A 15,068-nucleotide genomic window follows, 5' to 3' on the forward strand; every position below is an offset into this window, starting at 1 on the left:
AAGTGCTTTAGATAGGCAGAATAACACAGCTTTATAGAGTTAAAAAATGCAACATAAAAGAATGCAATACATCTTTGCATCATTAAACAAATGTTCCATAACATTAATGGGTGTAACACATCTTAAACTAATATTCCACAACAGAAAAGGGGTGTTGCATTAATCCCCCAAACCCACCTCCTGCTGTCTTAATGGTATGACCTGTAGTGGATCTGTGTCCCACTTCCTACAAGAGCAGGAAGCAGACCTCCAGTGCCAAGTTGCTTTTCAGAACCCAGCAGGAGGTAGCCAGTGCTCTACTAGCAGAGCCACAGGGCACCATCACAGGACACGTGAGATCCCTGCCACAGGCCTGGGCCGTGAGAACATGAATATGTTTATTGAGAGCAGGCCGTGGAGGTGCTGGGCAGTATCCTCAGATGTAGCATTTAGTAGGCTGCAGTGAGCCCTGGCAGGGCTGTCAGAGCAGAGAGAGAAGGTTGTGGTGTTTCTGTGTGCCATGCATCTACCCCGCACCCCTCAGTGCCTCAGTCCTCATACCCAGATCCCAGGTGAGAATGCAAGCACACTGGAGAGCCACTGGGACGCTATACAAAGAGCACTAGTAAGCAATGGTTACCTGGGTTTAGCCCCGAGGCCAGGAAATCTGATGTGAGAGGTCACTAGCTCCAAATGCCTCTTTCTTTGTGTGTATCCCCAGCATGTGGTAGCATATGGCCTTCTAAAAATGTAGCCAGACTTTCTCCTCAGGTATAATTCATACTGTTCTGACAACCCAAGGTCATGGTGAAGACAGTATTCTTTGGAGTCTGGAGCATTGTTGAATGAAAGGGGCCACTCTGTCCACAGCAGACCTAGATGACTCACTCTGGGCCAGGTGGCATCTGTATAGCATATGGGCAAGTAGAGGCAGTGTTGGGGACACTTGTCTGAGGAGCCTGTGCCTGTCATTCTTCTCCTAACCACTATGTTCTGGGAAAGGGAGGGACCTCAAGCCTGACCACTGTAACAGGACCACAGCAGGGGTGGCCATCTTGTCAGCACAGGAAGTCATGTCCCATGACAGAAGCCACCTCCTCACCCACTTCCTTTCTGTGTGATGTCAGGCATGTGCCCAGGCCACAGTGCTCTTCTGTCTAACCTTTGCCCCAGTACACTAGTCACCAGCCTTGATTCCCACAGGTGCTGGGGGAAAACGGAGGCAAGACCTGGCACACAGGAGATACCCAGGGCTGCCCTGACCCACTCTCTGTGCGCTGCATGGTCAAGGATGTGTGGTTGGAGAAGGAAGTGATAGACACACCTCCTTCCAGAGTGTGCTGGCTCCTGTCCCTGCTTCCTCTGACCCCTCCGGTCTTTAGCCACCAGCCCTAAGCACTTGGCACCTGTCGGGAAGGCTTCTGCATGGTCTTTGGAAACAGAGATTTCTGTCCCCCTCCCAGGACCTTGCCAGCACAGCACTCTTCCCCTGAGCCTTTGTTCCTGTGAGTGGTAGGGCCTGGTAGTCCTCAGCAGGCAGCTAAGCCTGGGGATGATCCCGTGTTCCCTCAAAAATAGATGCCTTCTCATAGCACTGGCCAGGCTTTGAAGGACCAGGCTGGATCCAGAGCTTGACAATGGCTGTTCTTTTGGTGCTGTGCTAGACGGGAACCCTTGCACTTACAATGCCACAGCATACCACCAGGACTCAGGTCCCCAGTGAGGGGCCCAAATCAGAGGTCTGTCTGAGGTCCCCATATATGTGAAAAACTCCACTAGCCATAACGAACCACAGCTTGGAGCCATACAGGGATGAATCTCAGCCTGGGTCAGAGCACAGTGAGTATTTTGGAAAATGTGAAACCAGTAGACAAGAGCCACTTTTGACCACCAGCCGCTGTGCTGCATGGTGATGTCAGAGGCTGGGCAGGCAGCAGTCAGTAGTGATGAAGAGATAGCTGCTATGAAGGTGGGAGGGCTGAGACAGAGGGGCCTGTTGGGGAAGAGGAGCCAAGACCTGGTCACTGAGAGGTACTGCTCCCCAGACCCTGCTTTGGGCACAAGAACTCATTCAGTCTCAGCATGAGGAAATCCAGTCTTGGCAGATATACCAGGAAGGCAGGCTAGAGTGCCAGTGTTTCAATGGGGCAGGCCCCTTTGAGCTACAGTCCAGGCCTGACTAGGGCCACACATATTTCAGCCAATCAGCTCATATGCAGAGCATCAGCTGTGCGTTTGGACACCCTGAGCTGAAGACCAGGGATGGAGAGGAATAAACCGTCAGAATCTACAGTTTCAGGAGCATGGACAGGGATCTGTGCTGCTGCCATGCCACCCCTGCCCTTCTTCTGCCAGCCACAGAGGACAGTAGTACCAGTCACCTGCGCTTGCTTTGCCCTCTTCTCTGGCAGCAGAGCTGATACAGTAATCAGGATGCCACATATGGGCCCTGGAAAATAACTGCTCCTGAGCCTTTGTTCACTCTCATTATTCTCAATGGCTTTTTCCCCAAGTCATAAAAATGACGTTTTTAATATGTGGGGTTTTTTTTTAAGAAAAAGCAATGTGAAGGCAATGTGAAGATGACTTTTATTGTCAATAGCTCTACCTTTTAAACCAGTTATCTTAGTTTCTGCTCTAGGTATTTTAATTGAAGATTAACTTACGTTAAAGAGTGTACATGTGGAGGGTGCAAGCATTAAAATTCTGCCCCCTGAGTAGTGGGGGGAAATACTTTGTGGGAACTCACCAGGAACCTGCCCCCCACTCTCCAGCTTCAGGACTGCCCTGCCACAGTCTGTCTCACGCACCATAGATTGTCACAGACCAGTACTGCCACGAGCACAAAGGAGGGAAGATGGAAGGAGCTGTGCAGACGGGTTGAAGGCGTGGATCTAAACGAGGACATTCTCGCTGTGCCCCTGGGCAAGTTACTGAGTGTCTCTGTCCCTCAGTTTCCTGGCATATGAGTGGCCTGGAGGTGCTGCAGTTGAGATGTGGCTGTCCATGGAGCATAGTCACCATGCAGTGAGCATTTCACTGACTGGCCCAGAGTTAAGCTTTCTGTGGCCAGGCTGGCCTCCCGGAGACGCTCTTCTTTCAAGATCCCTCTGTTTAGTGTGTAGCTACTTTGAAGACTGTTTTGTCCACAGAGAACACCCAGCAGTCCTCAGGTCTAACCAGCTAACATTTCCCCATGGTGACCCAAGTGCAGAAGTTTCTGAAGAGATGTCCTGGAACCTGGTCCTCCCTGGTGGCAGCTCCTGGAGAGCAGTAAAGTGTCTGGCCTGCCTTGAGCAGCAGGCTGCAGTGGGTACTTTTTAAGCACAGCTCTGATGTAAGTCCTGCTCCTGAACCGTAGTTGAGAGCCCTCGCCTGCCTGGGCAGTGACTCACCTATAGAACACCTGTGTGCCACTGGCTAGGTGAGAGAGCTTGTAAGGGGATGCTGGCAGCGGCAGTAATAGAAGTGATCAGAGACTGGCTTCTGTCAGGAGGGAGAGGGTGCTGAGCCACCAGCTCACTTCCTTACAACCCTACAGGGGCAGTTCTCGCTACCCACCCACCCCACCTCAGCTTTGTTATGGTACTGCCCCCACTCCCCATGCACCTCAGCTCTGTCGCCACTGCCCTCTCACCCCTTTCATCCAGCACCATGGCCTATTTCCTAAAAGCTGTGGGCATCTACCTGGCAAACCTGATTGAGCCCAGGGTAGGAAACATAGATCCAGGACGTCCTTCTTATCCTTGTCCCAAAAAGCTCCGAGTCCAGGTGGAGGTGGCCAGCAGGGGTAGAAGATATCTGGTTTTCCAGGACCCCCTCCACATCCTGCTTGACTGTGATCAGAAGACATGCTCATCGCCCCTCAGCCTAGTGGACCATGAGAGGGCCACTAGGACCCCAACAGACTAGCAAGAAGCTCTGACTCCTATAAAGGGAGTCACCCAGGAACAGAACCATACTCAGGGACCCTTCTGCTGGGGCCAGAGTGGCCCTTGCTGAAGCCTCTGAGGAAGGGTCGGTGCCTTGACTCCAGGAGGAAGACTATCAGGGTACAACCACCTCTAATTGAAAATCTAGGCAGGAGATACCAAGGCAGTTGTCATGCCCCACTGAGGGAGCCCAGCAGGGACTAAAACAGGGGACTGAGGCATGCTAAGAAGTCTGCAGGAGGCAGGCCACTGAGGTACCTAGGAAATACAGGCCTCATCTGAACACATGTGAGGCTCTAAAGATTTCTTCAGGGAAGGCTGAACTGGGAGGAGTGGTCAAGATTTGTTCTAAAAGGATTTTGGACAGCATGGAGGTGAGTAAGCAGAGAGATGCTTCCTGCAGTGCCTGGGAAGTTCACACATAGGCTGTGTTGTGGCCTGATCAGCAGGACCTGCCCTGCCCTGAAGAGGCCCTGGGATCTCTAAGGAGCATATGTTAATCCTGAGTGGGCACAGGGGTTTGGGGTAGGATTGCCAGAAAGTCCAAGATTCCATGCTGCATGTGTGAAATGACACCCTGTCAAGGCAGTGGCCCGGGGCCTAACTGGGGATGTCCTAGTGCCAACACATGTTTCCAGGAGCTGTAGCCTCCTCAGGGTGGTAACCTCATAGGATCGGGTAGTAGGAAGTTGGCCTCAGATGGTTGGCAGCTCATCTGTGGCCAGCTTCCCCTCCAAGTTGAATAAGAACCTAGAACAACAAATGTCTCTACTAGACTACCCTCCCAAATGGTTAAGCCTCCTTCTGAGTCTCAAGACCAAGTCAGTTGCTGTCTGAATCAGACTGATTTGGGGTTTGTCTTTTTAAAAAAAGCTTCCACACACTGAACTGTTTTTCCCCCTACACACCCCAATCTCCAAAGCTTGGCTTCATTGTGGCTTCAGTTAACTTGGTGCGGGAATATCTCTGCAAAGGGCTCTTTTTTGTTTTTGAAGAATTCATTGTTGCTGCTAAGAAGCTTAATATAAATTAAAGAAAGAATTAGGCAACATTAAGACATCAAATGGGCATGCAGGGCCCATTGCCTCCATTTCCTCCCAATCAAAAGAGTATGTGAGCCATCAAGTGCGCTCAAGAGCCTCGAAAGAAACTTGGCTTTGTGGTTACACGGGCCTGTCTGCCGCCCCCTCCCCTAATTCCTTTTGTTACTGGGACAGCAGAATACAGTTCTGATTTTTTTTAATTAATCACCTTATCTCTTTAAAGCAAATTGCATCTTTGTTTACATACATGACCGTTGCAAAGAAGGAAAGAGGGAAAACAGGGAGCTGGTACCTACCCACAGATAGCGAGGACAGGCCTGTGAGGCAGTGAGCATGGGGCCACACCTGCCAGCACAGGGCAGGAGGACCAGTCACACACTCCACAGAAGTTCAGGGGGACCCAGAAGGCACTAGCTTTCTCTCCCCAACTCTTCAAGATCTGTCCTTCTGGCCTGTCCCTGGCCAGATGAGGAAGCAGATAACAGGCCAACCATGGTAAATGGGAATCCCACTTTCAGACCCCAGCTCTATCACATAGCTAGAGGATAGACACCTTGGTTCACCTCATCTGGCCCCCTACAAGTAGGGTACAACCAAAGCCTCCTAGGAATTAGATATGACTGCCAGACCTGCATTAAAGCCTCTTCCACCTTATTACCAACTCATCCATTCCTGTTATGCCAGCCTGAACCTCACAGCCAGAGCCCCACCCCACCCAAGCTGGTGTCTGCCTTTGCCAGCAGCATCAGTAGGCCCCTGTGCAGAGCAGGTCACCTCCACTTAGAGTTGCACATGGCTCTACGTCCTATCCAACTCAAGCCTATTGAACTTGGACTCAGTGCAATCGGCTGCCAGCAGTCCTTACTAGGTTGCCACCCCAGGAGAACTCCTACCCACATTCTCTCTCTGTCCTGCTTCTATAGCCTCCTCATAGCTGCTCTGGCTTCAGTGAATCCCTGAGGGGCCTACTGACCCCAAGATGCTCTCAAGGGCTCCATTCCCACTGGGGGGTGCCAGCTGCCCACCAACGTGAAGGCCCCTCTTCTAGTCTGGCCCCTGACATGAAAGCGACGCCAGCAATTGGAGGCAATTTGCTGGCCTTTGATGGACACTGCCGGGCGGCACCCGCGCTGGGCTTGAAAAACTTCACTTCCCACATTCTTCCCTGATTGCCCAGCAGAGCCAAGACCCAGCAGCCTGCAGCCCATTGTGCCTTTGTGTGGGGCTGGCGCACAGTGAGAAAGGCCAGCCAGGCCCTGGGAGAGGTCCCCATGGGAAGCCATGAGCTGTGGTGTCACATAGGGTCACTTCCACCCCCACTACATTCTGGGGTCTGGGCTTAAAAGAGAACAGAGCAGTCTCCAGGACTCATGGTGTCTAGGGAGAGAATAGGCCTCCTGAACAGGGGACATCATGGGCTACCTTAGCCCCCCAGCACATCCCCTACCAGGAGAAGTCTGATGCTGGCATATGAGAGAGGGCCAAAGTCCAGCCTGATGCCTGAGCCAGACTGCTTTTTGGACCGCTTGAGGGACAGGCATCTTTTTCCCAGGCTTCATCACTGCCTTGTTCATTTGGGTGGGATGCATACAGGTGTGTGTAATGTGGAGGAGCTGGCATGTAGATGTATGTAATAGAGATGAGTGCAGGTGGATGTGAGGGGTGTGTGTGTGTGTGTGTGAGAGAGAGAGAGAGAGAGAGAGAGAGAGAGAGAGAGAGAGAGAGAGCGAGCATGTGTAGGGCATGCAGGAATATATACAGGGCCATGGACCATGGGTATGAATAGTACAGGTGAGTACTGATAGTTGTATATGATATGTAGTGTATATGGGAGGGTGGATACATGTGACATATGAGAGTGCATGCAAAGGGGTGTGGGTTCATGGAGTGTAGCATGCAGAGGTGTGAGTATGATGGTGTTGGGTACTGCGTACAGCGTGGGATGCCTCCACCACATTCATGTTCCCCAGGAGACCTAGAGGACACCACACCAGCAGTGGAAAGATCACCGTTCACCAGCCTCTGAGAAATAGACACTACACAACCACAGTAAAAACAGGTGCTCACTGAGGCTCCTCGGAGAAACTCCTTTTAGCTCAGGACAGTCAGGGGACATGCTCCAGGGAGCAGGAGGAGCCTGAATTCAGCAGGTGGAAAGGAACTCAGCTCCCAGAAATGAATGATCAGGACCCCTTGCCTGGTTTCCTGTGACTGATGTACAGAGTGGGACAGAAGTGTAGTGAGGAGTTGCAAGCAGGCCTGCTTTTCATCCTGCCCAGCTCCGGCACGGCTAGCTTAGCCCCAGAAATAATAACACATAAGTTGTATTCATGTAAATACTGCCTGGCCCATTATCTCTAGAGAGTTAGTTACTGGCTAACTCTCACATCTTGATTAACCCATTTCTAATAATCTGTATAGCACCACGAGGTGTGGCTTACCGGGAAAGATTCAGCATGTCTGACCTGGTGGCTGGCTCCATGGCGTCTGCCTCATAGCCCTCTTCCCAGCATTCTGTTCTGTTTTCTCTGCCTACCTAATTTTCTGTCCTATCAAGGGGCCAAGGCAGTCTCTTTATTGACCAATGAAAATAACACAATAGACAGATAACCCTCCTCCATCATTTCCCCTTTTTCTGTTTAAACAAAAAAGAAAGGCTTTCATTTTAACATAGTAAAATTACACATAACAAAACAGTTATCAAGCAAGAATTCCAGTCACAATATTTATAACTATATCTTTATCATAATAATGGAAAACTATAACTATGACTATCCATTCTTCAACTCCATCAAAGACTCCAGAAGGATATAATATTACCTAAGTAAACAAGAAGTAAGCAACTTCCAAAACTGTAGAAATGACAGAGACATCTCGCTGCCTGGACAGTCACCCAAAGTTCCTCTGTACCATTGGAGCATCCATCTTCAGCCTTCAGGCCCATAGTATCCAGCAGACATTTCCATGAAGCAGGAAATTTCAAAGGCAATTCAGTCACTATCTGCTGTGTCCTGCAGAATGTCTCTCAGACTCTTTCATGAATCAGGAACCCCGAAAGATCATCTCACCTTTAGGCAAGTTCAGTAGTCCTTTCTCCGTGGGTTCTCTGTGTCCAGTTTATACAACAGTCCAGGCAAGAGCAGTTTCTTGCCCAAAATGGCTATCAAACTCCATAAGGAGCCTATTCGATGCCCATCTTCCTCTTGAAGTAGATTGGTGCTGCCAGGAGCAGACGTGTCTCATTGTCATGAAAAGTCCTAAGTTATTAAAACATTAAATGTCATGTTCTGTAGTCTTTGAAAGATATTAAGAATGCCTATCTGAAATATATCTATGCACATCTAGAAAATCAAACTAACATTACTAAAAGCTTGACTATTATCAATGATTATCCATTAACAACCTATATTTTTAATTATATATTACATTTTTAAATGAACTATACAATCACAATACCTCAATCAAGATCAGAAATATATATACATATAACAAAATTGACCTTAAAATCCATACCAATGAAATTATTCATATTTATATCAACAGAAGCATCAGAAAATGGAGAGACAGAGGAGGCAGGCATGGGCCCTGAGTGAGCACATACTCCTGCCAGTGTGACCAGGTTTCGGCATCATGTAGGCCTTAGAGGATTCTCTCTGGTGACAAGGAAGTAGAGCAGGAGGCAGCAGGAGTGACCAGTGGGGCTGAGGAACTGGGAGGGCCAGTCCCTGAGCCCGCCCCTTGAGATTTCTGCTCTAGCTGAAAGCAGCTGTGTCAGACACTTTGACCTTAGGGCCCATAAGGAGTTCTACCCATGTTCAGCTTCACCCTTCCCAGGCACAGCCAGAGCATGCTAGAAGCAAGGCCACTGGTCTCAAAGTGCATGCCTGATTCCTGATCACAACTGCCCTGAGCCCCACCACCAGGCTGTGGGGACCCACCTGGACTTCCTTCCCCTTCCCCTGCGTGCCTGTGTGCTAGGGTGCTACACATTGTCCCTTGTCTGGGTTCTGGAGTGGGCACACTGTGTGGCCTTTGTAGATGGCCTCTGTGCCTAACCCAGAGTTCCCCAGAGCCCTTGGGCAGTTCAGAAAAGCAGGAGAAAGGCACTGCTGGTCACCCATGTGGTCCCGGTAGCTGGTCATAGAGCCTTCTGGTCTTTTCTCTGTAGCTCAGTTAGCAGAGTTCTTCTGAAAGTTCTGCCTGCTGCATTGTTTGAACTAAGTTTAGAATACATCTTTTGTATAGAGGTCAGAGGTCAACTTTGTGTCTTCCTCTGTTACTTCCCTAATTTAGTTGAAACAAAGTCTCACTGAACCTGGAGTTCACAAAACTCAGCTAAACATGCTGCTGACCAGCAAGCCCAGGGACCCCTGTCTTCCCCTCCTGAACGCTAAGATTATAGATATACACCACTTTGCCCAGTTTCTTACCTGGCTGGTGAAGATCTGAACTCAGGTTCTCAGGCTTGCAAGTACAGTACTGAATAAGCCGTCTCTGTGTCCTTGCCCCTAGCATAAATCTGCTTTTAAATGTTCATTGAGTGGCATTTAGTCTTATGGATCATCACTTTACTATAACAAGGGGATTTGTCTCCTCACCCCTTGGTCTCAGGGCCCCTCTAACTGATGTTAGACATATGGTTCTCTAATGCTCAAACACAGATGGGGTCAGACCACCTTAGATAGCAACACTGCCCACCACCCACCGTGGGACCTTGGGCAAGTATAGCTCTTTGGCACCTCAGTGCCCCCAGCCCTGATCAGTGAGAGCTGGGTACCTCTGCATGGAGGCACCTCTACATATTTGGGCCCCCATGGCACACACTTGCCTGGTTTGCATTCCTGGAAATAGACTTCTTGGTTGGCATTGGCTGTGCAGGAACTATCTTACAGGCTGCTTCTAGATGCTTGCTATTTTGGGTTCTTGGTCTAGAGCCTCCAGCCGTGTAGGGTCTCACCAGCACTGACAACTGGGAGTCAGAGTATCCAGTGAAGATCACATGGTAAAGACAGAAACTTCACTATGGTAGAACTGGTCAGGGAAAGACAACAGATACTAAAACACGGAGGTAATAGAATCTACCAGATGAGATGGGGTTATAGGAAAGAACTAGAGCAGGTGAGGGCTAGAGAGGCTGGGTACAGTGGCCAGGTCGCCAGTAGGCCTGGGAGGTGACAGCTATCTGAATAGATGCTCTTAGAACCCCTGGGAGTGCACCATCTAGCTGAGGGGCTAACAAAGCCCGAAGTGTACAGAGGTGGATATGCAGATCTGTGGTACAGGGAAGTAGGTGTTTGCCGTTTGCCCAGGCACAAAGGAAGAGCCAGGAGAATAGGGTAGCAGGGTGGGAAGTTGTCCTGCCTGATGGCACCCTGGCTATAGATACAGGGGCCATAGCTGCCTGCTGACTCTCTGACCCAATCAGCACCTTTTTCTCCCACAGAAGCAAGCACATACTTCATAGACTTGACCATGCACATATTCCTTCTGTCTATATAGCCTGCTAGCAATCTCTGTGGTGGTCCCTGTCACCTGGCCATGAGTCCAGCAGTCTTTTTCAAAGCGCCCTGCATTAAGCACATCAAAGCTGCTACCATCGCCCTCCCAGGGACATGGGGACATTTCCTTAAGTCCTCTTGCTATCTAAGGCTGTCTGCTTCCAAACCTGTTGACTGTCGGTCTTCTCAAGCTAGAATCTCTCCAGGGGAGCTGGCTTAGACTGTGTGCCTACTCCCGGCTGTCCACTGATTCTACAGTGCCAAGTATCTTTAAAAGGAAGCCCTGGGCAGTTGAGAGACATTTGCAGCCTGAGCTGGGCCACGTGCCTGTGGTGGGTACAGCTCCAACTCCTCAGCACATGCCACCTGGCCAAAGGAAGCGGTGGGGGCACTAATGAAATGGTGTGATATCAGCCATATGCCCCAGGAGCTGTTGGTACAGGTTTCTTGGTCGATCCTTGGTGTTGTTCCCAGACCCCTGTGATGGCTGAGGTGACCTGACTGCTAAATGGCCACAGTATTGCTTGTGCCAGACTCCTCTTCCATCCCTGCCTGCTCTGTGCTGATGCGGTATGCACTGTGTGTAACCGGAGCTATCACAGATGAGATGGACCGCTGATTGGGCCACACCTGTCTCCCCAGCATGGCACAGACGCTCTGGAGCCCTGCACCTCTTCAGCGATCAGACCTCCTGGCACCAGAGAGAGACAGGCCCGTACCATTTGTCAGGGTCTGGTGCCAGCAGGAAGAAGGCCCAGCTCTGATTCAAGGACTCAGATACCTGCAGGCCTGGCACCAGCCCAGGGCCCTCTTCTTGCTCCAGGGCCTAGGCACCGTCTGGGAGGAAGCAAAGCCACAGATGCAGGGCTAAAGACCAGGCAGCTGCAGGAGGGCACCTTCTACTGGGTGCACTGTGTCAGGGAACCATGGGCGTCTTGGTTCCAGGGCCCTGATAGCAGCTTCAAGCCCCTAACTTTTCCAGGGGATCCAGGCTTTGAGGTAGCTCACAGTCTCACTTTCGCCTGTCAGAATGAGTCCAAACCCTTCATACAGTGAGACAAGCTGTCCCTAGTGGACTGCAGTTCTCCAGGGATGTACCACTTTTTAAATTTGCAGTGATTAGGGCCCAGTGCAGTGCTTAGAGAGGTGAGATCCTTCTTCAAGATCATTGTCAGAGCTGGGCAATAGTGGTGCATGCCTTTAATCACAGCACTTGGGAAACAAGGTCGGCAGATCTCTAAGTTCAAGACCAACCTGGTCTAGAGTGAGTTCCAGGACAGCCATGGCCACACAGAGAAACCCTGTCTTGAAAGAAAAAGTCATTGTCAAAGGCCCACATGCAGGTGGATGCTGGCCTTCAGAATCAGGAGTGTCAGGAGATTCACCCGGGTGCCAGCAAACACTAGCAGACACTGCCTGAGCCTCTGCCTAGTGTCTCATCCAGAAACCCAAAGCAATTGGTTGTGAGTCTCGACACAAGATAAACAAACATGTGGGATGCTGAACTCAGTGGAAACTAAATGCAGTGTCTGCAGCTGCCAGGTGTTGTCAGGGTGCAACTTCACTGAAAAGGGCTAAGCACCGCCTTTTCCTGAAGGGCCATAGGACATCTTCCACTGTTAGAGCAGGAAGGGTGTTCTGGATGAAGGAAGGTCATACTTAGCTCTTGGTGATGGCAGAGAACCCAACCTTACTCAGGGTGGGTGGTGAGGATGGAGGAGCCAGCTAGAGACAGTGTCTCCCAGAGCCTGGGTGAGATGCCCACAGGAGGTCTGGTCAAGGAGAGCTGATTAAACCTCCTGGCTTACCTCTGTCTGCTGAGGCTCCCCTCCTCTGAAGCCACCCAGAGGCAGAAGGCACAGAACCTCAGCCTGCTACAGGGTCAGTCTCCCAGCATAAGGGATAAGAACGTGTCTCCATGGTGGCCAGAACCTTCAAGTGTCCTGCCTGGCCGGTAGAACAGTGTTCCCAGAGAGCATTAGGACCTTAGGGGCCAGGCAAGAAGTTAGAAGATCAGAGAGTTGTACCTCTAGAGTGGCTGGCTATAGTGAATTGGGTGTGGGGAGGAGTCACAAAGGCCCTACCTTGTTGGGCAGAGGGTGATACTGGGTTGGGTAAGGGCATGGAGCGGGGAAGCAAGGAGGCAGCTCTGTGAGTCAGTGACACTTTTATCCCTTCAGGTGGCCTCAGCCCTGAGTCTAAGAAGATTCTGACGCCTACACTCAAGAAGCGGAACCGAGCTGGCCGTGGGGAGGCCACTAAGCAAGAGGAGGGCACCGAACGGCCAGAACCCATGCAGCCTGTGACACTCAGTCTGTCTTTCAAGCGCTATGTCTTTGACACCCAGAAGCGCATGGTACAGACTCCCTAAGTGAACCAGCCCCCCAAGGCCTCCTGCCCAGCTGCAAGCCAGACTACAGTGCCAGATGCCCCCTGACGTGCCTCAATCTCCCCAATCCTGCGGGCAGCCCCATTTTACTGCTATCCCCACTGATGATGAGTCCCACTAAGAAAACCTGCCATCCCTTCACCCTCCCAGGATAACAGCTAGGTCCAGCTAGGAAAGGGCCTTAGCAGAACCAGCAACCTGGGCATCACAGGCTTCCCCAGTTAGGGTGTCTGCAGCCAATGTCAGCCCTATCCCAAGTAGCTGGCACCCTGCAACTGGAAATAAACATCCCGTATGTGACCTAGCCCACCCATAGTCTGCCTGTCTTCCAGGGTTACCAGGCATCACAGGGTATGGTGTGGCACTGGGTGAGGACCATCCAAGTGGCTCCTGGGGTGTTATGGGCATTGAAGAATTGAGGTTCTCTGAGCAGCTGAACTTAGTAAGGCCTCTGAACAATGGCTAGCACCCTAGGGCTCCGTGTTGACATTAGAGGTCAACAGACCCTGACCTCCAGTTTGGGGACCAGACTTCCAAGAGTGCTAGGGTCAAGGTGGAGCATGTGGACCCTCTCCATGTTCATCTCCAGTCCCAGCACCCTCAGGCTTAACGTGGAGACTGAAATGGGGCGAGAGGGTGGGGCTGACCAATGAGAGGAGTCAGAGCTTTTCCAGACACCTGTAAGGGTAGCAGATGTCCCAGCGCTTCCCTGTTTGACCTCCAGACAGACGTGAAGGCCTCCCTTTATCCCAGTAATCAGTGCATTATGCTTTAATTTTCAAAAATGGCATTAAAAATATTAACAGGGGCAGGTTGTGATCAAATGACTTGGGTCTGTTAAGCCCCAGAGCTGAGGACAGAGGAAAAGGACCCAGGCTACAGAACACAGCGTCCCTGAACGCTATGGCCCCTAATCAAATATGCCATCAGCCTGCCAAGCCCCTCATGCATCCAAGAGGCCAGGATGGCAGTGACTGCCCTTCACCATTCTTGGCCAGCCCTTAGGCAGCTGCAGTCAGGGCAACCCATAGCTGAAGACAAGCAGGGACTGGGTTTTGCTGCCAGGCCCCTAAGGACCAGCTTCCTACAGCTATAGGACTCCATGGTACCCTTGCCACTACTCTGTCAGTCCAGGGCCTGGATGTGGCCCAAAGGGCAGCAAATGTAGGGTGATCATGGCCACTGCGGTTGTTCCTCTCCCAGTGGAACTGAATTCCAACTCCAAGGAATCCACTGCTGCCACCTGTGTGGGCACCTCAGGGATGGCTGCCTTCTGCTTGGTCTGCCTCTTGTGCAGCACTGTGCCCTCATTCAGCTCCACCCAGACTGGAAGACTGCCATGCCTGAAGGACAGAGTCACTGACTGAGCTGCCCTCTCCCCTCCCTGACCTTTCCCGCCTGTCATGATGCCTGAGAAGCACAGTCAGAGACAGTGAGACCCAGGCTTGGGCAAGGGCCTCAAGGCAGGTAGCCAAACTGACTGAGGTCCACAGTCCCCTACCTCTCTTCTGGGAGCAGTAGAGGCTTCTAGGACTGGTGGCCTCTAAGCGTGGGTGAGTGGCCGAGCCAGGTCTGAGTCCTCATTCCGCTCAGCTTGAAACCTGAACCAGGAACCTCCCTGGCCAAGGGGCCTGAAGCTCCTCCCTGCAGTTTGGGAGATGGTATCCTTATCTGCTCTTAATGGGATTTATAACCTTGGTCAAGTTCCCAGCCTATACCTCAGGGTCCCCAATGAACTCTGCTGAGCATCACACCCCTGCAGCCTGGGGAGCAAGCCAACAGATGTGCCCACATTGAGGGACAGTGTAAACTCACAAGAGGCTGTGCAGCCCACCCTAGCCCTGGTACAGCTCCAGTTCAGCCATTTTCTCAGGACCTGTGTGTGGATTAGAGTCTCCATGTCCATAGAGTCTCTACCCTCAGCATCTCTCCTGAAGACTGTATTCCTGAGAGCCCAGATAGAGGGAAGTGGAGGCACATAGAAGGGCCCAGGGCTGAGCACTGGGAGGGGTTGCTCAGCATGTGACCCCTCTACAAAGCCTCTGGGACCCTGAGAATATATGAAGAATATATGAGAATATGTGGCCTGTCCAGTGTGACCTGAGAGCACAGCTGAGCCTCTATCAGGCATGGCATTGGTGGAAACTCAAACACCATTAGTGAGTTAAAGTCAGGGTGCACAGTCCTGAGGGGTGGTCCAGTCAAGGCAGCAGTGAGAGGGAGCAGT

The 15,068-nt window shown here is 51.3% G+C and overlaps 1 protein-coding gene across 1 annotated transcript in view; it reads left to right on the forward strand.

Annotated features, from left to right (window-relative positions):
- Positions 1-13,145, forward strand: part of Eefsec (eukaryotic elongation factor, selenocysteine-tRNA specific) — a 210,282-nt gene extending 197,137 nt beyond the window's left edge. Inside the window, exon 7 of the mRNA XM_048416458.3 lies at positions 12,633-13,145. Within this exon, the coding sequence (XP_048272415.2) occupies positions 12,633-12,823 (191 nt within the window). The 3' untranslated portion in view covers positions 12,824-13,145. The remainder of the gene's footprint in view (positions 1-12,632) is intronic.
- Positions 13,146-15,068: the final 1,923 nt, after the last annotated feature.

Source organism: Myodes glareolus, chromosome 6, assembly GCF_982192425.1.
Source record: "Myodes glareolus chromosome 6, mMyoGla1.1, whole genome shotgun sequence".
Lineage (NCBI taxonomy): Eukaryota > Metazoa > Chordata > Mammalia > Rodentia > Cricetidae > Myodes > Myodes glareolus.